Source organism: Xenia sp. Carnegie-2017, unplaced genomic scaffold (genome assembly GCF_021976095.1).
Source record: "Xenia sp. Carnegie-2017 unplaced genomic scaffold, XeniaSp_v1 HiC_scaffold_19, whole genome shotgun sequence".
Classification (NCBI taxonomy): domain Eukaryota; kingdom Metazoa; phylum Cnidaria; class Anthozoa; order Malacalcyonacea; family Xeniidae; genus Xenia; species Xenia sp. Carnegie-2017.
In genome coordinates, this window is record NW_025813481.1 from 5855553 (window position 1) to 5878554 (window position 23002).

The 23002-nt window shown below is 33.2% G+C and overlaps 8 protein-coding genes and 1 long non-coding RNA gene across 11 annotated transcripts in view; 4 read left to right on the forward strand and 5 right to left on the reverse strand.

The window, feature by feature from the left end:
* Positions 1-4116, forward strand: part of LOC124438561 (tetraspanin-17-like) — a 12094-nt gene extending 7978 nt beyond the window's left edge. For both annotated transcript variants that reach the window (XM_046988736.1, XM_046988737.1), the window contains 2 exons: positions 2821-3469; positions 3763-4116. The gene's annotated coding sequence lies outside the window, so the exon portion shown is untranslated. The remainder of the gene's footprint in view (positions 1-2820; positions 3470-3762) is intronic.
* LOC124438572 lies at positions 351-1233 on the reverse strand. Its single transcript, XR_006946136.1, has 2 exons — positions 1171-1233; positions 351-910 (listed from the first exon to the last, which is right to left on the reverse strand). It is a non-coding gene; the product is annotated as an uncharacterized LOC124438572 (long non-coding RNA).
* Positions 4117-4804: 688 nt separating the features above from the next.
* LOC124438565 (dickkopf-related protein 3-like) lies at positions 4805-7541 on the reverse strand. Its single transcript, XM_046988742.1, has 6 exons — positions 7326-7541; positions 6887-7088; positions 6411-6630; positions 6157-6221; positions 5428-5455; positions 4805-5209 (listed from the first exon to the last, which is right to left on the reverse strand). The coding sequence occupies exons 1-4, from the start codon at positions 7434-7436 to the stop codon at positions 6176-6178; spliced, it is 579 nt and encodes a 192-aa protein (XP_046844698.1). The 5' UTR covers positions 7437-7541; the 3' UTR covers positions 4805-5209; positions 5428-5455; positions 6157-6175.
* Positions 7542-8964: 1423 nt separating this feature from the next.
* LOC124439288 (dickkopf-related protein 3-like) lies at positions 8965-10348 on the forward strand. The gene is made up of 4 exons (XM_046989511.1): positions 8965-9184; positions 9277-9475; positions 9818-10031; positions 10100-10348. The coding sequence occupies exons 1-4, from the start codon at positions 9068-9070 to the stop codon at positions 10152-10154; spliced, it is 585 nt and encodes a 194-aa protein (XP_046845467.1). The 5' UTR covers positions 8965-9067; the 3' UTR covers positions 10155-10348.
* Positions 10345-11878, reverse strand: LOC124439287 (dickkopf-related protein 3-like). Its single transcript, XM_046989510.1, has 5 exons — positions 11639-11878; positions 11299-11416; positions 11002-11191; positions 10776-10934; positions 10345-10684 (listed from the first exon to the last, which is right to left on the reverse strand). Exons 1-5 carry the CDS (start codon positions 11783-11785, stop codon positions 10639-10641), a joined length of 660 nt encoding a protein of 219 aa, XP_046845466.1. The 5' UTR covers positions 11786-11878; the 3' UTR covers positions 10345-10638.
* A 31-nt stretch (positions 11879-11909) lies between these two features.
* Positions 11910-13494, reverse strand: LOC124439285. Its single transcript, XM_046989506.1, has 5 exons — positions 13308-13494; positions 12891-13213; positions 12628-12820; positions 12318-12534; positions 11910-12212 (listed from the first exon to the last, which is right to left on the reverse strand). The coding sequence occupies exons 1-5, from the start codon at positions 13384-13386 to the stop codon at positions 12161-12163; spliced, it is 864 nt and encodes a 287-aa protein (XP_046845462.1). The 5' UTR covers positions 13387-13494; the 3' UTR covers positions 11910-12160.
* On the reverse strand, positions 13388-15428 carry LOC124439286 (peptidyl-prolyl cis-trans isomerase FKBP62-like). Of its 2 annotated transcripts, none has more exons than XM_046989509.1 (9): positions 15297-15428; positions 15051-15125; positions 14600-14766; positions 14452-14535; positions 14281-14380; positions 14116-14204; positions 13988-14038; positions 13873-13923; positions 13388-13803 (listed from the first exon to the last, which is right to left on the reverse strand). In XM_046989509.1, the coding sequence occupies exons 1-9, from the start codon at positions 15388-15390 to the stop codon at positions 13684-13686; spliced, it is 831 nt and encodes a 276-aa protein (XP_046845465.1). In that variant the 5' UTR covers positions 15391-15428; the 3' UTR covers positions 13388-13683. The 2 variants fall into 2 exon arrangements, with proteins under 2 accessions (XP_046845465.1, XP_046845464.1); XM_046989508.1 differs by having other exon boundaries at positions 14600-14772.
* Positions 15429-15467: 39 nt separating this feature from the next.
* On the forward strand, positions 15468-18010 carry LOC124439284. The gene is made up of 3 exons (XM_046989505.1): positions 15468-15828; positions 15912-16863; positions 17233-18010. The coding sequence occupies exons 1-3, from the start codon at positions 15703-15705 to the stop codon at positions 17460-17462; spliced, it is 1308 nt and encodes a 435-aa protein (XP_046845461.1). The 5' UTR covers positions 15468-15702; the 3' UTR covers positions 17463-18010.
* Positions 18011-19144: 1134 nt separating this feature from the next.
* On the forward strand, positions 19145-22988 carry LOC124439283 (catalase-like). Its single transcript, XM_046989504.1, has 12 exons — positions 19145-19450; positions 19816-20098; positions 20171-20301; positions 20400-20450; positions 20530-20709; positions 21364-21474; positions 21559-21639; positions 21714-22002; positions 22074-22150; positions 22245-22406; positions 22471-22542; positions 22611-22988. The coding sequence occupies exons 1-12, from the start codon at positions 19400-19402 to the stop codon at positions 22620-22622; spliced, it is 1500 nt and encodes a 499-aa protein (XP_046845460.1). The 5' UTR covers positions 19145-19399; the 3' UTR covers positions 22623-22988.
* The last annotated feature ends 14 nt before the right edge of the window (positions 22989-23002 follow it).

Here is a 23002-nt window from a genome sequence, read left to right on the forward strand (position 1 = left end):
TCAAAGTAACTTCATACTCTTTTGTACTGAACATTCTCGTAAAAATATTATCAATTTCGTCTTCATTTCATTTCGAACGGTTAGCATTAAACACTCACTGATCACAGCCTTATATATTTTGCGACATAATGTCACAGAATAAAGTTGTTAACTTTTTCTGTGATATTATGGTATCAATACTGAAACTACACAATACGGAACTAGTGCTTTTACGTTGTTAAGTATTTGAAACAGTTGTTGTTTCACTTGAATTGTTCCGTCGCATGCTGGGCAAATTTTATTCCTCTATGAACGCATGGATCTGTCATTTTTACATGGAAAAACTTATTTGTATATTATAGTATATTGAATGCTTGCCATTAATGTTTAATGATCACTTTTTACAGAAAATGAAGTATATGGTTAATGTTTTAAATGTATAGTTATGCATTCAGCCTTGAGAACAAAGTCTAACGCATAATCATAACGTTGTGTAAAAAACGTTACATACAGCATTAACAGTCTTTTCTTTGGGAGGACGACAAATATTGAAGTAATGCTTATTCTATAGCATATTTAATAAATGATAGATATGTTCAAAGTTCAAAGTTAGCTACTCCGATTTTACGTTTGATTGCAAACCCCTCCTACACTCATATTTACATATGTATAGGAGCATCATTTGTTTATGGTAACGTATGATACGGTATCTTAAATATTCTTGGCATTTTGTTGACAATATTGGACTGCAGAAGTGGGAAAATTTTGCTCTACTTTATGCAGTCATTCCAGTGTATTCTATTCTTACATTTGCATAATACTAAGATCAATTTAGTAAATTACTAAAATTAGTGAATTAAGACGTGCCTTGATGATGCCAGAACGCCAACGTGTACGTGTCGTACTTTGATCATGGAGCCATCACCAAAACCTATAATTATAAAACATTATAATATATCCAGAACGTGGTACTGTCGTTGAAATAATGACAGTACTTTCTGTCAACTACATCTAATTGGGGAAAACTGTTTTATTAAACATTTAGTTTTGCATTAGCAATCTTTGTTACCTTTTTATCGTGTTGTAAACAAATCCTATATTATCTATGGTTTCTACATATATTGCTATGATACCTTAAGGAATTTACCATTAATAGAATCTAAAAAATTACCATCTATCAACATCACACACCTCTATTTTAAGTGATCGGTAACATAATATTGAGAGTTGACTCGTTGACGCGTGCCGAAATTACTTGCAATGTAAAGAGTTTGGTGAATAAATCTATTACCAGGCCCCCACGCTGTTCGGTTACTTAACATAAGAATAAGCGTTGTACTATTTTTAAAAACATTTTAAATGTACTTCGTTCTCGAAAAGAAAAAAATTTTCTAGACATCGTTCTAGATTCATGTCGATAACAAGTGTATATGTTGTTGGCATGAGACACATTTTTCAAAAGAGTTAAATTTAGTACCATTTGTGTACTTATTTCCATATGTGTTCAAAATTTATTGCTATTTTGTGCATGACCTTGCATAGAGTTGACAGAGTTTTATTACGGATATACTGCCTATAATTGGATATAAAAAGAAAAATGTTCGTATGTGTTTGCTTTCATAGCTTATCATTACATTACTCGTTGTCATTAAAGTTGTGTTAAATTCTACATTAAGTGAGAAACAAATTGAAAAATTCTATAGTCGTGCAGTTGCAGGAAATACTTGGCATAGTTCGAACGACCTGATGATGTAAATAAAAAAATAGCAATGAAACATGCTGTAATTTAAGATACCATGTTTTAAAGATCTGCATTTAAAATTCTGACCCCATAATGTTAGCATACTTTGTGTTGGTAACCGTTCTTTGGCAAAGTTGTGTCAACCAAGGAGAAGATTGACGTAGCAGTTTGTAAGGTGTGTACCGGATAGCGTGGTGGTCGTTTAAAACATCATACTTTACAATGATAAGTTCTAAAGTGGATTTTACCATTACGTTTAAATGCTCGAGTTTTAAATTGGTTTATAAGAACTCGATGGAAATTATTAGTATAGATTTATACGTATGAAAGATATCCGTTCTGTTGAGCTGACTAATGATGTACACTCAGCACTTCTAAAAATAATCATCTTTAAACCGGTCTTGCTAGCCTCTGTACTCACGCTGCTTATTACTGATTTGCCCTGAAACACTTGAAAAAAGTATCATTTCCTTCATTATCATCAAATTATAAGTATATTCAAGAATCTTTTCTGCATTTCATGCCTTCCTCTTAAGGAAGACTCGTGCCAACAACATTTTCATTTACTTTGTGTAGTCAGCATTGGATTTTTTCATAACTTGAATGTAAACATAACGAGAGAACATTTTCCTCCAGGATAGAACTACATTTTATTGCGATCAAGGTATTTTTTACGAAAAAAAGACTTTCGTGGTCTTTGTAGAATTTTCACGGATTACTGGTTTATAAATAAACTCTAGTCTTGATAATTTCGTTAGATTAAGTGCAATGTCTGGCATCGGCACTCGAGAGAATCATTAATTCTTTAATAAAAATGAGCCATTGCTAATAGTTGTAAGGTTTTGTCATTTCATGAAACAACGCCTATATCAAATAATTTAAAAAGGATATCCTATATTTCCAAGGTGCACGCAATGATTAGTTATCGAAAAATCTTTTGCTTCGAGAGAAAAGATTAACCTGGCATATTATGCTACAGGGAGTATAGTAAATACTCTGGTCTCCTAAGAAGAGCTTTGCTAAGTATATTCGGTTATTTTTAAATTTCATAAATTTCTTATTTTTGAAATCAGTTCCTAAACGCAGTTGTACATTTGTAGATGATCTAAAGATGGAAATGTTCTTGAAATAGACTCGCAAAGATCTTCTATTGTATGTCGTATACAACTGTTGCTATTTGTACCACATACAATTTAACAGTCGAGTAGTTACTAAATATGCAACTGTTTGGGCTCTCTACGACATTTTCCGGCCTGTCATCGATGACACTAGAATTATGCTATAATTAACTTATTCCATTTGGTTGATTACTAACAAAGACCGAAAATTCCAGACGTCAGCAAAACAAGATACATAAATAGAGAGCTTGAAAGCCTTCAGTCATAAGTTTGAAAGAGTCGTTAGGCACTTGACGAAACAGAGTATCGGCACTCAACTCAAGTTTTTAAGAAAAAAAGTGAGAGAAGCTTCCTGAGAGAAACTCTTGAAAAGATGAAGAATATCAAAATGTTTGTGGCTTTCCTTCTTGTTTGTACAATTCTCATGTCCTGCTTTGAAGAAGGAGAAGCAATTGGTTTTATCATTGAGATAGGACGTCCAAAGAAGAGCAGGTCAAAAAGTAAAGGAAAAAACAGTTCTAGAAAAACCAAGCGCACCAAAAGGCAGTTAAAACATCAAATGAAAAGTATAATGAGAAATTTGAAGAAGATTAAAAAGAGAGAACTTAAACTTAGGCGAATGCTTTTCTCGGTAAGAACTTTAAACAGTGTTAAAATATGGCAACGAGGAGTTAATATATAGCAGTAATAATTTTACTTGACTTGATAACGTTGATAGAAACAAGGAAAGCAAAATTGAACTTTATAGCTAGTTTCTAAGACCGGCCACCCTTTCATGCACATAATTACTTAAAGCTTCTCTACCATAATTGAATAATCGTTGGTAATTATCCAAAATACTTATCTCTGTTTGTATATGTAAATACTAAAACACTACAATATACACACAAGTATTAATGGTTTTTGAAATTTACTTTAATCTAGAACATGCAATGAAAATTTGACATGTAAAAAAGACCAAGACGTAGTGGGTAATCTTAACATGGATTGATCATGGCGAGGTGATTAAATGGAGAGAAAGAGAAGAATGAATCACACAATTCCCTCCAAAAACTATGATCACGAACAAAGATTGAAATATTTTATTGTTGAAAAGTACATTTTATTTAAATTACTGAAATGTGTTTATTTATTGTCGAAATATAATATATTGAAATTTGTACTAAATATTAAAGTATTTTGTGTCGTTAAGTTTGTAAAGCGAGTCAGGTTTGTGCAGTTTTCTATGAACACGTAACACTAAATAAACAATGTATATTTTCAGAGTTATAACTCTTACACCACAGTTTGTAATCTCTTAAGATTGTCAATTGCCGGTATGGTAATAATCACTCTTAATTGATCAGCACATAAGGACATCGTTGCTATAAGCTGTTCAATTAATATTATCCATACTCTTTTTTAACTTGGCGCTTTGTTTGATCTTGAAAGTGTATCGATGTATATAAAGAAGGATTTCTAAAGTACACCCGCAAGGGATCGCTTACTAAACAGGCTTCATCGTGTGTCTCACTATGTGACAGAGCGCCAATTAAATGACTACCACAGTATGAAATTCATGCAATATTTAACAAATCTTTTAACAGCTTTGAAATTCGTCAAATACCTATGTCTGAAAACATCTCACTGCCACGAACTCACAAATTGTTCATGTCCACTATAGATTTACGTAACATGATGATCAATCAATCACACGAAGACTGTCCTTTCCCTATAATAGGAATATTATTGTTTCGTGGAAGATTATATGTTTTTTCTAATAGTGTAGTATGAAGAATTACAGACGTTCAAGATAAGAGGAACTTTCAATAGAGGAAGTATCTGAGACTTAGCTAAAAAATCTTTTTTGTTCGACACGGGAAAGCAAATCTTTAACGCAGCGAGTTTTTATGAAAACAATTTTGAATAAAAAAGTTACTTTAAATTTGTGATAAAATTTTCAATACATTTAAGCTTTACTCAAAGCTCCGGTATGATTTTCAAAGTTTATTAACAAACACTTTTACAACGACCAAAACAAATGATCACGATATCTACTTGTAGGATAATTAGTTATTATTAATAAATATAATCAGTTATTGAGTAATTAACTTTGCTTGTATAATGTTCCAAATGTTAGCAATTTCCTAAACTGATACTTTCTTTTATTTCATTTTTTCTATGATGGTGATTAAAAGTTAATTAAAATTCTTTAATACATTCCTCTCATAACGCCAAACTTTTTTTCCGTCCAAAGAAAGAATATCTTTCTTATAAGGCGTTTTTACAAAGACCATTCATGAGTGCAATTGAAACCAGAAGTTTTCATTTGAAATGATATTGAACACGGAAGCTCTGAAGAGCAATTTTGGAAGAACTTTGACAATATGAACTAGAAAACAAAAGCAATGCCACATCTTGGTGATCCAGCGTCATAGACAAATATAATTTTTGCAACTCAATTTTACATCGAAAATATTTTCATGGCCATGAGATAGGTAGTAAATTTCTGAAAAATATAACTACTTTACTAAACAAACTGCTTATAAATTATTTTCATATAAAAATACACCCAATAATAAAGCTGTAATATAATTTATTTTGACTTACCCTAGATATGCTGCTCTCTTTTATCTTGCTATAAAACAATATTCATGAAGTTATATAAATTGTATTTGTTCTAAAAAACACGCCTCAAGTAGAAAATCAACTTAAAGATTTTCTTTTATTTTCAACCATTCATTCAAAAGGAAGTTTGTTTATAAACAACGCATTATCGCATTTTGACACCATGCTTATTTGAGGGCGACTCTTGGCTATTTCCTTCGTAGGCTAGACTCATTATTTCTATTTAAGGAAAACTATTTCTGATTCTATAGTTGGATCGAATTTTTTCGTTACGTTCTTAACATATTATCATGCAAACAACATATTTCACTTTTACAAGATTATTTCCCCTGTTTGTCAAGTTTTTCACATAAATGTAAGCGACAAAATGAAAGAAAGATATGACCATCATCTGCCATGATCGCTTATAGCGTTACTCTTAGGAACCTTTGGAACACAGGATTGGAACATTTATGTTACCATGACTACGCATTTTAGGAATTTTTATTAATCATTTTGTTGGCATAAAAGCAAGTTCTTTTCAATGTTGTAGTAAAATCACCGTGAGTTTAATGGATTGTAAAAAAAAGTGAAATTGAATCAACAATGTAGTGAAATTTCAAATATACAAGTGGCAACATTGCCATATTCACGACAACGTTTTAGTTTCGTTTTTAAATGAAGTTTGGATTCCATTCGCTTCTCGTGCATAATTAATTGTACCGTTCATACCTTGTGTTCAAAAATATTATTACTTTGACAGTGGCTTCATGCATACATGGTAGTTACCAAAGATTCTGTAAAGAAATCAAGAAGATTTTTTCACTACATTCCAACTCGAAATCGAAATCTTATCATTGACTTATTGTTTACAATGACTTATTTTTTTGTGTATATTAGTTCAGTGGGTTCTTAAGATAATCATGAATTTATTTGAAAGACGTGCATAATCTAACGTAACCTAGGCCAAGATTAATCTTACTTACCCAACTTGTCTGCATTCAAGACTTTTGCTTTCTTTACAGGGACCGCAAGCAGTCTGCACATGCGCACCTATGTATACCGTTCTGTACTGGTTGATTGGCCCACAAACATGGTCTTCGTCAAGTTGTGGTTTGCAGATTGAAACTGCTGGATTGATTGCGGGCTCTCTAACACAGCAATTATCCGGTGATGTACAGTCTTCTTTTTTGTCACAGAATGTTCCTATAATCAATAATTTATTTTGCATTAACTTAATTAATATCTCACAACGAGTTGCAACAACTATTTGGTTTTAGCATAATTACGGTCAGAGGTATAGATAATTAAAGCCCTCTTTATGTATTCATGCTATCTAATTAATTCGGCATACAAACAATAGATAATGTCGTTTCATTACGCTTGCACATAGTTCTCCTTGGTGTTTTTTGGGTTAGCTATGTACACCACCATGTTACTTCGTATTCTTAGCAATTCTTACCTGGACCTTGCGCTGGTCCTCTTTTACATCGCCCGTAAATACATTCAGTGCTATCACAACATTGACCGTTTTGCGTACAGGCGACGTTTTCTTTGAGACAGTCAACGCACATGAACATATGACAAAATGATTTTGGATTTTTTTTCATGCAATCTTCTTTAGTTTGACATTCCATATGATAGTAACCTGGTGCTAACATTTGCTGCAAAGATATTTTTAAATAATTTGTTCATACGATAAATTATTTAAAATTGATGTCAACCGGAGCGTTTACCGTTGCAGAACGGTGTTAATGGTTGAAACAATTTTGGCTTGATATTCTGTTGTGGGAAGCAATAGAAAAACGAATTTTGCTATATGATGACATAGGAAAAGTCATCTTATTTTCCTTTGGGATTCTTATATTACAAATGCCCAGCACGCGGCTACATAAACCAACCTTTTTAATCGTATTTTGAGTTCGAGATTTGGTGTTCTTTTTGTAAAGACGGCTTGACCAGACAGGAGTTGCGATTAAAAAGCACACCACAGCCAAGATGAGATGTTTCATTTTCCAAATAAAGACAACAGACGACCAGAATATTTTATACTTGAATAAGAAAAATCCTTCTCGTCCTAAAATTGATTATTGTTCTGAAAAGGTCTATGACGTCACTCAAATACAGGTGGAATATATTTCACAACCTGTTTCAGTTCCACGGCTGTTAAATTTTGGCGAAAATTATTTTGAAAAGCAAAAGCTCTTAGATGTTTCTTGCAATAAAATTCATTCGTTAACTTTTTCTTCTTAAAATGTTTGCAAATCCGGATGTTTACGGGATTAGAAGAAATGTATTTGCGATCACCTGGATTTGTTTGTCTTGTCTCCATGGTAACAGAACACAGGAAAGATCATCTAGTGTCATTATATCATGTTCCATTAACAAAATAAGTAGTTATGGCTAAACGCAAATAAAATATCAATATGATGGCGTTATTTTGCCTTTCATCATGGAGCAAGATACGGGGAAATTAAAAGATGAATGATGATGGAGAATGATGATGACGGGAAATCAAACCGTGAATATATGGGGGAATGGCAAGAAGAGGTATTGAGTGATTTGAAGAAGGAGAAAGTATCAAAGCGCAATTTAATGGGGACCATTAAAAAGCACGAAAACTTGCTTCGTTTGGAAAGTTCTGACACCGAAGTTGTTGAATCGGTTTTGACGAAGGACTGTTCGGAGGAACGTGATTCGTGGAAAATTCTGCACAATTCTGTCAACGTTCTTAATTTAGAGTATTCGGAAATGGCAAGAACTGTTACTTCTTTAATGGAGAAATGTAGCAATTTAGAAAAACTTCATGAAAGTAGATTGAAGAAAGTCTCTCATATAGGTACAAGAGTTGTGCGCATTGAGACTCTTTTATTTGGACAAAATATCGAATGCTGAATTGTTTAAAAATTAATCTTGTATTTTTTCATTAATCATTTGATATAACATAAAATGTATATCAATGCACAATTCTCAAGTTTGCGTTGAAACCATTTAATGCAAATTGGCTTATAATTAATAAACACACAAACATGTTATTAAGACGTTCAAATCACTGATATGATTTAGATGATCAAACTTCGACGCAACATGCTATCTCCAAGTTAATAAACAAAATATATGAACGGTTTATTATTTTATTACAAAGAGAACATTGGTTATAGTTTCTTTGAAGTATAACACAGCGTCGAGACATGCTCATTGAGTTGCGACAACAACCCGCTCAAAACCTGCCCGTTATAACAAAACAACCTTTTCATTGTGGCTACTTTTTGTGTAGCCACAAAAAGTAGCCACAATGAAAAGGTTGTTTTGTTATAATTCATTGCAATGTTGCAAAGAATTTTCCAAAATAATTTATACAATCCGAACGTATTTTCTCGTTCGGATTGTATAAATTATTTTGGAAAATTCTTTGCAACATTGCAATGTTCGCAGACAAGATAAAACTTCCGATAATTTTATCGTAATTTTTTAAAACTGGTAAAGCAGTTACAGAGATATATGATCTCAGCTTTAATTAATTATTCATTGTGATTTCATTTTATCATTCGATCAACTGAAATTGGAACGTTTCCATTTTTTCAGTTTTACCAATTTAGATCATCAAATTTTCTGTCATGATTATTTAATATTGTTTTATAAAATGCTTCATAATATGATTGCCTTTCTCGCCATCTTTATCGCGGTTCTTTTGACCTTGGTAGAAAGTCAGAATACAAACTTAGAACCAACAAATAAACATTTAACCCGTGTAAAAAAGGTAAATATGTTTTTAATTGATGAATCTAACGTTCTAATTGAGAACCTATTGATCAATGAAACATTTGAACATTGTTTTTTTTTTGTATATAGATGATAGCTCCAGGTTATTATACACAGGAGTGTAATTCACAAAAGAAATGTGAAGAGGGAAAATATTGTCACATGTTTTTGTGTGTTGATTGTTTGAAAGAAAACGTGGCCTGTACTCAAAATGGCCAATGTTGTGTCGATCAAGGATTATTCTGCGTCTATGGACGCTGTAAATCAGGCTCTAAAAAGGGTGCTGCAGGTATAATTTTATATAGATATAAGTTGAGAAAGTTAGGCAACCCGATTGATGTCTATAGCGTTGTTGAAATGGTGTAAAAATGAAATGTTTTCTACTCATAGATGATGTATCAATGACATATTTATGTCATTTTTTATAACCATTTAAAGAATACTTTGTGTTCTCTAAATTTCTCCATTAATAAACGAGAAATTAAAAATTATTTAGCGTAGTTATGTTGTATAAATGAAGTTGGAAACAACATTAAAGCAATCCACTAGATATCTTTCTTAGAATTTATTATTATTATAACTTCAAGTGATTGGATGAATGTTAAACATGATTTTGATATTTCATACGTAGGTACGTTCTGTGATCGTCAAAGTGATTGCGAAGAAGACGACACTTGCTGTGTACGTGAGCCTGCAGTCAACCCAGCAATATCTATCTGTAAACCTGCACTTGATGAGCATCAAACATGTGGTCCATACAATCAATATAGGGCTGTGTATATTGGAGGGACAGTACAGGCAGCATGTGGACCATGTAAATCTGATTTGACTTGCAAGCAAGTTGGGTAGGTAGTCATCTTTGTCATATATTTCATTCTTTACATGATTTACTATGACTGTTTTTTGCTTGCAGAATATTTGGGGTTCATCAGATTTGCTTGCCAGCCAAACCTCCTGCAAAGATCTGAAAAAATTGCTGCTTTATTGCATCGATTTGAATCCTAATCGAAAACCAATATCTCCCATTTGTGAGATGAGTTTTTTATGATAAAAGTTATTCATTGGGATCGTCCATGATATTCGCTCATAAATAACCATAAGACGTGTAAATTGTGTTCCATCTCGTTGTATTATTATAAATAAAAACATAATGAAACATTCATTGCTTAGTTTCTTTTTTATAATACTTCCATTTTATTTCCACGATAATGTCAAAGATAACAAAAAAACTCGTGATATAAATTCTTCACCATTAGGTTTTAGACCTAATTTTCATTACGTAAAGTTTGACATTTTACATGGGTACTGTACACAAGGTCACCCAGATGAGCAAGCAAAGTAGGCAATTTATATGGACGGCTCGCACCATACATGGCTGTTAATAAAGTGTTTATATACAATTCTTTAACTTCTTCCATGAATTCTGCATTTTTCTGTGCGCCCAAATAGCAATCAATCTGTCTTTGGATCCACGCAGATTTCATGCACACCAAAAATTCTATGGAAAAAAAAAACATCATTAACAGAAAACAACACTTACTGATATAAAATAGGAAAGTTTATGAATTCCATCACTCAAATTAACTTACCCAACTTGTTTACATACGAGTTCTTTTTCACAAGGACCGCAGGCCGTCTGAACCTCAGCACCAATATAAACTGTTCTGAAGAAATTAATGGGACCACAGACCATGTCTTTTTTCAACGGTGGTTTACAAATGGATATATGTGGATTGATTGATGGTTCCCTGTGAACAAGAGATAGTTGTGCATTAATCCATGCAGTTTTTATAAGTTATAGCCTTATATCCCTACCTAACACAACATGTTCCTGGAGGGTCTTTACAATCCTCGTGTCGATCACAAAATGTTCCAGGTGAACCACTAGCTCCGTCTTTTTTACATCTTCCATATACACACTGTCCCTTACAACATTGTCCATTTTGAGTACACGCTACGTTCTCTTTCAAACAATGTACACACAGGAACATGTGACAATATTTTCCTAGAAATATCAACAAAAATAACCAATCATTATTGCCATTAGTTGTGAACATACCTTAAAAAACCATTTATTGTAAATATAACTTACAAAACCATCTTCTATATTACCTTCTTCACATTCCTTATGAAAATTACATTCCTGCGAGTAAAATCCTGGAGCCAACATTCGTGTTCTTCCCGTTTCCTCCACTGCATCGCCATCAATTTGAGGATTGTGTATACTAGACTATAATGTTTTAATGATCTTATTTTTTAAGACTGACAAACTTGACATTATCCCCTTAATGATTACATGTGCTTGTAAGGCAAATTTTTAAAAGATAAGAGCGGCAAATGTAATATGAATTGTTTATGGAAGAAGTTTTAATAAGATTATGATTCAATATTATAGCTTTCATTGATATAGACTTAAGTATAGAGTGGCTATCTTTTTTGTTTCAATAATTACCTTCTTCGAAACGTCCTTTCCTACGTGACTAAATTTTACCATTTCTCCTCTTCTTTCAGATTCTGTGTTACTTGTTTGAAAAAGACAAAATGTTACGAGAAGAAACGCCAACCATGGCCTCTGAGGCCCCATTTCTACCAAAAACATGTAAGTTTTCTACGCTTTTTTGTTTTTAAATCAAATCGTTCCACTTGGTTAACATCGATGAATGCACCACCTTAATGTTCTTAATAATTCATGATAATCAGTTTTGACTGCATGGGACAAAATATTCCGTTATTTTTCTGTTTATTTGTTTCAAAGCAAATTTACAATTGTTCCTCAAATACTGGACATAAATATGCAATAACTATTACTACATCTACTAAAGCATGTAAGCATAAATATAGATATCTACCCAAGCGCAATGAGTTACGACAACATATTTTAAAGACTTGTTCCTATACATGTTCATTTTCCAACGCATACATAATTGATACGGAGTTGATCCTGGTGAGAAATTCAATTTTCTCAGGGAACATCCTAGTTTTTAGCTTCCTCTTCTTCCCGGCGACATATCTTTCTTCCAGTGAATCTTTGAAAAATAAAATGAAAAATATCTTTTAAGATGAGACATTTTAAGGCCCATGAGAAATCCTCGATATTAATGACTATAGTTGATAAACAGAAAAACGCAAACCTTAGTGCTTCACATGAGAATCCTTTTTTGCAAGGTAAATCATCATTCTTAAAGGATAAAAGGCGAAATGGCAAGAAACGCAAGATGTTGTTTCGTCCACACGTTTGCCCCTCGGACAGTTTGAAAACACAAACTTTAGAAACTTCACTGATGTCATTTTGAAGAGCGCAATAAAGTTCTTCTGACTTGCAATCTTTGTTTTTCTTACAAAACAAACCTAAAAAACACGAGCGCTGATGATTACAGTTGCAAAAATCACATGATCAAAGTCATAAACGAAAAAGGGAAAACAAGTTTGTTGTATGTTTACCTGCACTACCCACGGATTTTGGAACTACTGAACATCTTCCCCAAAGACAGGCAACCTTATCTTTTCCATTACTTTCTTTGCATTGTCCTTCTTGGTCACATCTTTCATCTAGTTTCAATTTCTTTCGACATTGAAAGTCCATTTTATCGCAGTACATGCCTGGTTTATTGCACTTCTTCTTACTGGAGCATTGCTGTGTGATGCAATAAAATCTGTCCTGAAGAACGGCAAAATGAAATACTTATGTAATGGCAAAAATTTACCTTAACAAGATCATCAGCAAATATTCCAACTCTAAAAGGGCTGAACAAATCAAATAAAAATCCCGGCTTCTTTAATTTCCCAGCTTGAAATTTTTCTGGTTTTTTCGGGTCGAACACATTCGTGGTAACACTCTCCACAGTTTGTCCAATCACTTCTGGCGCTTTGTTCTTGTTCATTTTCATATGCTTTGTGACTCTTGTCACAGTTCTAAACCCATCTTTTGTTTCTGTGTTTGTCTCAGATTCGGTTTTCGTTTCATCATCGTCATTCTTTCTGACAGAGTGTTTTGATTTTATCGGGACATCTGCATTTTTATTCTTCTCTACATGTCAAATTATAGTCAGAATTTTAGCTTTTACTTACACAGAGAGTAACACATGGCAACCTTTTGACCCAAATATTCCAGATCAATTTACCTTCATCTCCTAAAGTCGTTGCTATCCAACTTAGTGACAAAATAAATATAACAAGGCACAATGAACGGCCAGACACCATGTTTTATTCGTGCTGGTTATATTTCTTGAATTATAGCAATATTTCTACAGTTGAGTTGCGATTGAAATTTAAAGACTACCTGCACTTCAAAGACTGGAAGAAATTAACATAGTCGTCTAATATTGTTGAAAAAAACAATAAACAACCTGTTTTTTTTTCAGTTAAAGTTTTGTCACTAGCACACAGCGTCATCAATTGTCATTTTCATTGTTTCAATTTCTTTCATATAATTTTCTTTTTATTTGTAATGCTATCAACCACAAAGTCATCTTCCATTTCATACTAAAGCCTCTACGGTCAATTGTTAAACATTCTTTCTAAATTCTTTGTCATGTGGTCTTCATGTTCTTTAATTTTCTGTTTCAATTTCTTCTGCAACTGAATAATTTCGCTGTTTCTTGGGGCGATCATTTGCGCCTAATATGAACATAAATATCATCAGCTTTCGTTGCAACAAACTTATGTTATCACTCAATGGCTAGTTACCTTCTTAATATCATGACTGGCTTCAACAAAATCTTTCTGTGCCATGTAAGCCTACAAAAAAGTAAACTGCTTAACAACAGTGGATTTAAAGAACACTTTGCAAAATATCGCTAACCTGTGCACGACGGAACAGTGCTTTGACGTTGCATTTATCAATAGAAAGTGCCTAAATGTATTTATTATGGTAGAGTTAAAGGGATGTTTACTGACAAGCTAATGATCCATGCACCTTTAGTTTATTACCTTCGTAGAATTTTCCAAAACATGCGTATATCTCTGTAGTTTTAACTGGCAAGCAGCAAGATTTAGATAACACTGGAGTTTCAGCGTGCCTATTAAAGATGACAATATTTTAGAATCAATTAAATCTGCTTATTTCATGGATGCACATTGCTAAACTTGACTTACAAAATTCATCATTATTTGTTTCTGTGTGATGTTGTTGGGCGAAAATTAAACTCTTCGTTGCTTTACTATAATGTCTTGCTGCCAATAACCATTTTCCCATCTGTACAATTATAAACATTTAACATCAAGTACTGATTGAAAAAGGTTTCTAAGAACTCACATTAATCATACATGGTAGAAGGTTTTTCCCATCTCTTTGTGCCTCAAAGCAAACAGCCATCTCTCTTCAAAAGAGAACTCCCAGCTATTCTTCACCTACATATTTCAGTTTCAAGCTTTCAATGTAAAATTTCTGACCACTTATTCAATACAAAATTACCTCAGTAAACGAGGTCAGCTTTATTTCATAATGCAGAGATAAATTTTTTGCAATAACACCTTTCAAAAAAGGTTCTTGGAGATCAACATTTGGCTTAATAGACAACTGGCATATATCACCACAATGCATGCTTTCCAAACATTCATTGACATATTCTGAGACAACATCTAAAACTTTGAGTTATATAGAACTAAGTGTAGAACAATACATTACAGAAATTGTAAATATAGTTAATGTTTTAAAAAGTTTCATTTTTTTGTGTGTGTGGGGAGGGGGGGGGTTAGTGGAGATATTTGAGTCACCAAGTAAGATTTTTGAAGACATCAAATAAACAATTAGTGAAGTATTCAATAGAAATAATATATTCCATGGAAATATTCAATTTGAGATGTTAGACAGAATGCAGTCAACAAAAATTCAATGACAATATAAGCAAAGTTGTTTTCCACACCTCCTTCACCTATGCACCATTTAATATTAGTTCTTTCAAATAAAACTTTATCTCCTTGTGACAAGGTCACTTCAACTAAAAGCAAATTGTATCATTGACATAAAATTGTTGGCAGATGGAAGAAGGAATTAATCATTTCATAATTTCTCTCCCCATTTTGCCCAAAAGTTTAGTTAAAACAATTGATGTAATGGGAATAATCTTCACTTTAAATTAAGGCAAGAACATAATTATAAACTTTCCTACTTAAGCAACGACTGCCATCTTGAGGGCATTCCACACCACTGCCTTGTTGCAAAATATTTATGACGAAGAACTGCTGCCTTCCCAAGTCAATCATCGTCTTGAGCGAGTGAAACAAACTTGTGAAACACTCTGCTTCGTCATTTCACATTGTTATTTTGAACGATGGTAAATAGTTGAAATAAAGAAAAACAAAATGGAACTGAATTCTTCTCGGTGATTCTTTGTTCGATGTTCCAAAATCTTATTTCTTTAATCATAAAGAAATACTTTCATAGAGAAAAGGGGGAGAAAAATGAATGTATTCCGGAATGAAATATGGTATATCAATGAAAACTTTATATGCAAGCCATTGCAAATTTGTTGAATATTGAAGACTTGAAGGTATTCATTTTGGTGAAGTTTAAACATGCCTCTAGCACTGACAAGTGACAGATCAAGCAGGAAAAAATATCGAAAGACAGACCATAAACAATCCTCACATTATTTTGAAATTGCATCAACAAGAAAACTGAAAAATTCTTTTTTAATTGAGGTGAGATGTTTCTGGAGTTATTTTTTGACTAATTGTTATTCAGGTATTGGTGGGTTACACAAATTTCTTCCACATTTTAACAGAATGAACAGGAAAGAAGAGAAGCTGTGAAGAAATTTTCAAGAAAGGACTGCATACTTTCCTCAGTAAACACTGGTGGAGAAATGAAGAAGACATTACCTTTAGTTGATGATGTTGGAGAAATAAAGAAGACTGTACCTTTAGTTAATGATGATGGAGAAATAAAGAAGACTGTACCTTTCCTTAATGATGTTGGAGAAATAAAGAAGACTGTACCTTTCATTAATGATGTTGGAGAAATAAAGAAGACTGTACCTTTCATTAATGATGATGGAGAAATAAAGAAGACTGTACCTTTCATTAATGATGATGGAGAAATAAAGAAGACTGTACCTTTCCTTAATGATGATGGAGAAATAAAGAAGACATTACCCTTCGGTAATGATGTTGGAGAAATAAAGAAGACTGTACCTTTCATTAATGATGATGGAGAAATAAAGAAGACATTACCTTTCATTAATGATGATGGAGAAACAAAAGAAACCATGTTTAGTGATGAAGTACAGTTTAACTGTGATAGCAAGGAGACGGAAGTCCAAACTAGTCCATACTTTCGAGAAAAATCTTCAACACCATTGAGGGAAAAAATGTGTTCTAACATATCGTTATTGTCAACAAGACAACTTGAGAAACCTACCAAAAGAAATGATGTAAAGGAAAGATCCGTTCAAAATATGGCTTTGATTGATAATGATGGATGCTGTCATCGTGATAAAATTTTGAGAGTTATTCCCCCTGGACTTCAGAAATTTTTTACTTTGAAATTCAAACCACCAGAGTCACCATTTCATTTAATACAAGAACATCTTTATAAAGATCCATGGCAATTACTTGTTGCGACCATATTTCTCAACAAAACCAATGGTATTAATGCCTTGCCTGTGTTGTGGAAATTCTTTGAATGTTTTCCAAATGCTGAAGTAACTGCATGTGCAAATCTATCCGATATTACAGGTACATAACATATACCAGTGTGTATGATGATCTAATGAAGAGCATATTAAAGTAAATGGTTTGAACCCGGGAGTATCGTTACATGTTTGTAAATGTAGATCGTCCAGGTTGTTATAGTCCTGAGAAGGACTGTTTTTGTTCTTGTCAACTGACGTTTTGACAACCTTAGCCGTAGTCATTTGACTCTGAAGATGACCACCGCTAAGGTTGTCGAAACGTCAGTCAACAACAACAAAAACAGTCCTTCTCAGGACTATACCAACCTGGATGATCTACATTTACAAGCATGTGAAGACCATATTGTTTACTAAATTCACTAACACTCTTTGTGACATCAGATTATCAGTGACTTTTATGATTTCTATTTAGATATAATTCGTTCGCTTGGCTTACAAAGAAAACGTGCCTATATCTTGAAACGTTTCTCAAAGGAATATCTGAACAAGATGTGGCAGTATCCCATTGAGTTATATGGCATAGGAAAATATGGCAATGATTCATTTCGTATTTTTTGTCTTGGTGAATATGAAGATGTTTTTCCTGATGATTATAAATTGAATCTATATTATAATTGGCACTGCCATTATTCTTCTTGTTAAAGAAACCTTTGTCAAAGGTACTTTACCTCAGGTTTACAATGTACTACATACTTTTAAAATTCATACTTGTGTTTGACAATTGTGCTGTTACAGCCTAACATTAGGACCTCAAGGAAAGGGGGAGAAATTGGACGAAAATATTTAAATTCTTTGAAATTTTTGTTATAATCTTGTTGAAAGTACACAAAAATTAAAACTGCCAAAGAGTATTTTCGTAAAACACAAGACAATAGGCACTCTGTGTATATGGCAAACATTTAATCTAAACGTTTAGACAAGTGTTACATGTCATTTTTCTACTAATGATGACATGTAACACTTGTTGAAACGTTTGGATTAAATAATGTTTACTATGTACGGAGTGCCTATGGTCTTGTGTTTTACGAAAGTACACAAATCATTCAAGGTCATGTCTATCAGTAGTCATCAAAAATTTCAACGCTTGACTCGTGTGAATCATGCCTTCTTGCATGTCTCATGAATTTCTTTGCAATTACAATACTGTATCACAGCGACTGTATTATGAAAGAAATTGCTTCCTGAGTAAAGTAATGACATTATATTTTATAATATCTTTAAAATGAGTCAGCATAAATCCAGTGAACTCGACATTTGAATAACTGGAATGATAACCGAAGCCAAAAATTGAAGCCAAAAAAATATTTGTCGTCATCATTCGTCATCACACGTCAGGCTCTAGTCTCTCGCGTGTTCATTTTAATTTTTTTAAATCATTTGTCCCTTGGTAATGGTAGAGTTCGGATCTTGATCAGAGCGTAAAAATAACGAAATTTTTGGAAGGAAAAGGTTCACAGAAAGTGAATCAAAGTGATAAATCGAGAAGCAGGGTGAGGTGAACTTAGTCGATCTGCTTTTACGCTAAGGTTTTCCTTTAAAACATATCAAAGTCTTGAAGGATATTCAATTACTGATATCGAGATGACAACCATTTAGTATTTCAAGCACTATCAAAATCGATGAAAGATACAATCGCTCTGTAAAAAGTAAAATGCGAGTTATAGACTCAACATTTTTTATGAACCTGGATATTCAAGTTTCTTTTTCTTCGGAAAACAGATCTTTAAATCCATTGAAACGACAAAAAAAGACAAACACTGTCTGACACCGTTTGAAAATTTACCTTCCGACGAAAGAAAAATTTATGCTTGAATATTTTCTCGTCATATTTTCTTATTGTATTGCCTTTTTAGCATAAAGTGTAATTTTCAGTTGGCTTTTCCTCGTTACAAGTTGTAAGTTACAACGAACTCACTGTAGTAAAGTTTTAGCTGTAAAAAATAACCTTTTGCGAAGAGTTGGCCTAGTGTGTTGTTTGTCGTGATGTTGTTTATATGTTTATGCTTTTGCAGTTTGTATTCAAAATTTATATTGGCCGTGTATGTTTGGCACTCAGGGGAATGAAACTGACGTACAAACCGCGTGAATATTCGACTTTGAAGGACTGGAACTGACGTACAAACCGCGCAAGAGACTAGGACTTTGGCTTCAATTTTATATCTATAAAATGTATTGTCGTTATCATTCCATATATATATATATATGGAGTTCATTGCATAAATCTCGCCCACGAAGCAAACAAATCACATGTTTCCACTTTTTCTTTTACTGAAAACGAAGTCCGCATTTTCATTGAGCATTTCAACAAAATTTTGCCTTGTACATAGCAGTCCTTTCCTTTCGTTCTTTGAGGTTTTCTCTTTCCTTTGCTTTTTTAAAGAAACATTGTTAGTATGGAGCTTATTTTTATGTGATTCATCTTGCAGGAATTTTTTAAATTCCTTTGTGGAAGTCCTTAATGACATATTTTACGTACAATGAATATTAGCTTGTGCAAATCACACATTGACATCTAGCAAGTACAGACAGCAATATTACTGTCAACACGGAATAACTTGGGCTGGATATTTATTGGAAAAATGCCTTTCAAAGCTTGTGATCAACTGGAAAACTATGCAAAGGAAAATCCTGTAAGAAAATCTGTTAATTACAAGTTTTCATCACTGTGTAAACATAAAAATGCCATATAATTGTGTCAGTCCTCTCCACTCGTCTTTATTTACTTTACTTTGGCAGAATTAGCATAGAACTGAGAAGTCTAGTACTTTGGAAACAAATAACAACTTAAAAAATATGTCTTAGGTTAATATCTCTTTATGTGACGACAAATTGAGAAAGTTATGAAGTTTTAGTAGCAGCAGTGTTTTTCATAATACGAGTTACATAACTGAAAATTGATGTTGGATGCTACACGTTCAAACGCTTTTCATTCAGTATTTTTATCAACATTCATAGTAAACCTGACACATTTTATGATTGCATTTCTTGAACATAGAATCCTGACATTGCAACTACAGGATTTGGTTGCCCTGTGGGGTCTATGACAGCATCATTGACAGTTGGTGAACGTGGTCCAATATTACTTCAGGATGCTGTCTTCCTTGACACTATGACACATTTTGATCGTGAGCGAATACCAGAACGTGTCGTTCATGCTAAAGGTGGTGGTGCATTTGGAACATTCAAAGTGACACATGATATTTCAAAATATTGCAAAGCAAAAGTTTTTTCTGCCATAGGCAAGGAGACACCATGTCTTGTTCGATTTTCCACTGTTGGTATGTTTTAGAAGATTGAAGATCTTGTTTAAAAATTGATACGTTGTTAAGTGGGTTTTTTTGTCTTCGAAGGTGGTGAATCAGGTAGTGCAGACACAGCTCGAGATCCAAGAGGTTTTGCTGTGAAATTTTACACTGAAGAGGGTAACTGGGATTGTGTCGGAAACAACACTCCAATATTCTTTATTCGGGATCCAATTTTGGTTAGTTGAGCTGAGTTTTGGCCATAATTTATCAACTGTCTTTCTATGTATAAATATTGTGAATATTTGTTTGAAAATAACTTTCCTTTCTTTGTTAGTTTCCAAGTTTCATTCATACCCAGAAAAGAAATCCTGTTACACATTTGAAGGTAACATGAACAAGAAAGTAGAAAAGTTCTCTTGAATCGTTAAAAGTCTGCTAAATTATAGCTTTGTTCATTTATGTAGGATCCCAATATGTTCTGGGACTTTATTACACTCCGACCAGAGACGACACATCAAGTTTGCTTTTTGTTTTCTGACCGTGGTATCCCTGATGGCTATCGACATATGAATGGTTATGGAAGTCATACTTTTAAAATGGTTAATGACAAAAATGAGGCAGTGTATTGTAAATTTCATTTTAAGGTAATTTTATTCTCTTGTATGATTTTTTATCATTTTGAAAGTATGTAATGACATAGCACCAAGTCTGAGATAGGGTTTAGCCATTGGCTGGGAATCAATGCTTAGATGAAAAGAGTTCTTTTTCGTTTAATGATAATTTCCTAAAAAAATCTTAGCATGACGCCCATCTTCTCTACCGGCGTTTGTATTTCTCGAATACTTGAGATAATTATTTGCAGCAATTTAAATATTACGTGCGTAGCATTAAAGATAATTTCACTTTGAATTGACCGATATGCATCGCCTGAATAATCTCGACGCGCAACGTTACTGCCGATGGATGGTAAAATAAAGACTCTATCGTGGTGACAAATTTAAAAATTGTTTGAAAAGAGCTAATACCATGGGAAATGGTCAAAATAATAACATAATAATTTTTAAAAAAACCACAACGCTAACCCTAAATTTATAAAAGAATGGTTTTTAAAGCTGTAATTAAAGTTATGCTTAGTTAATTTAATAAAACATACTTCAATACTTGACGGTATATTCTCCTGCAGCAAGTGTTAAAAAGTAAACATCTCAAAAGTCATAAATGTCTGACTCCTCCGTTTCAAATGACAAGTTCATATTCTTGACAGACATGCATTGGAACGATTTTGTTAATTTTTGTAGACTGATCAAGGAATCAAGAACTTGTTACAAAACGAAGCTGACAAACTTGCTGGAACTGATCCTGATTATGCTAACAGAGATCTTTATGAAATGATAGCAAATGGAAATTATGTATGTTCATTACTGATGTTCATTAACATTAGTTTTGTAGTGTAGCCTTGTCAGGGTTTGATTTATGTGTTAATTCATCTATAGCCATCATGGACATTGTACATTCAAGTAATGACTTTCCAAGAAGCTGAAAAATATAAATGGAATCCTTTTGACCTAACAAAGGCAAGTTGACTGTTTTTGAGAGAGCGCGTTTTTTGAATTGTACAATTTTTGAGGTTTAGAGTCGCATTATGTAGGTTTGGTCGCACAACGATTATCCTTTGATTCCCGTTGGAAAAATGACATTGAATCGTAATGCATCAAACTATTTTGCTGAAATTGAACAAAGTGCATTCAGTCCTGCCAATATGGTTCCTGGTATTGAAGCTTCTCCCGATAAAATGCTTCAAGGTCGTCTTTTTTCTTATCATGATACTCATATTCATCGTTTGGGTCTTAACTATCATCAACTTCCTGTCAATTGTCCATTTAAACGAAATCCTAAAGCATACCAACGAGATGGTCCTCAAACATTCATTGTTCCTGGTCAGTTTCTTCCATTATTGCTGTGATGGTCGTTTGATTGACATGTTTTTCTCATTCTCGACAACGTTTAGATCAGTCTCCAAATTACTTTCCAAACAGTTTCAGTGGACCCATTCCAAGTGAGAAATATTGTGAACATAGCTCGAAGGTACGGCAGCATCGAAGTGTTTTGTAACAGAAAGAAATTAAAAAATAACTACAACTGCTTCATCAGTTTGTATTTTTAAAAATTGATCATTTAGATATCGGGCGATTGTAAACGCTTCGAAACTGCTGATGAAGACAACTTTTCACAAGTAACATTATTTTACAATAATGTGTTAAACAAGGAAGAGCGAGAGCGGCTTATTTCAAACATCGCTGGCCATCTGAAGGATGCCAAAGACTTCATTCAAAAAAGAGCTGTACGTTTGTAGAAAGATGTTAGATGTTTGTTATGTTTTTAAAGATTTTATGTTCGAATTTCAGGTGGCGAATTTTACACAAGTGAGCCCTGACTTTGGCGAAAAGTTGAGTAAAGCGTTGGATTCATACAACAAGGTTTTTGATGAATGTTTAGCTATGTTGTAACATGTCAATGTGGTTATATCGACATTTTGTTTTATTAGGCACGGCTTTAAATCAGTTGTACGAAGACACAGATGCTTTGCGAATACCTTGATGCTTTATACTTGTGTAGTTTACTCCTTAACTCGTGTTACTCAGACTATCGTAAAATTAATCTTATAGCGTAATAATCCTCTGAGAAATTCCACTTAAATAGGAAATATTTTTTGTTAAAATCATGTATTGAACTATTATTTATTTTACATAGCAACTGTCACGACACCTGTAGTCAGTTTGACATCGCTCCAATGATTTTATTTGCAGTAATTCTCCCTGTTAATGAATATGATGTTAATGATGTGTTTTGGAATGAGTAATTTTTGAATGATCCGAACGATTTTTAAATGTACTTTGACTTTTAAACATATTCAAAACATCAATTTTTTTGGTTGTA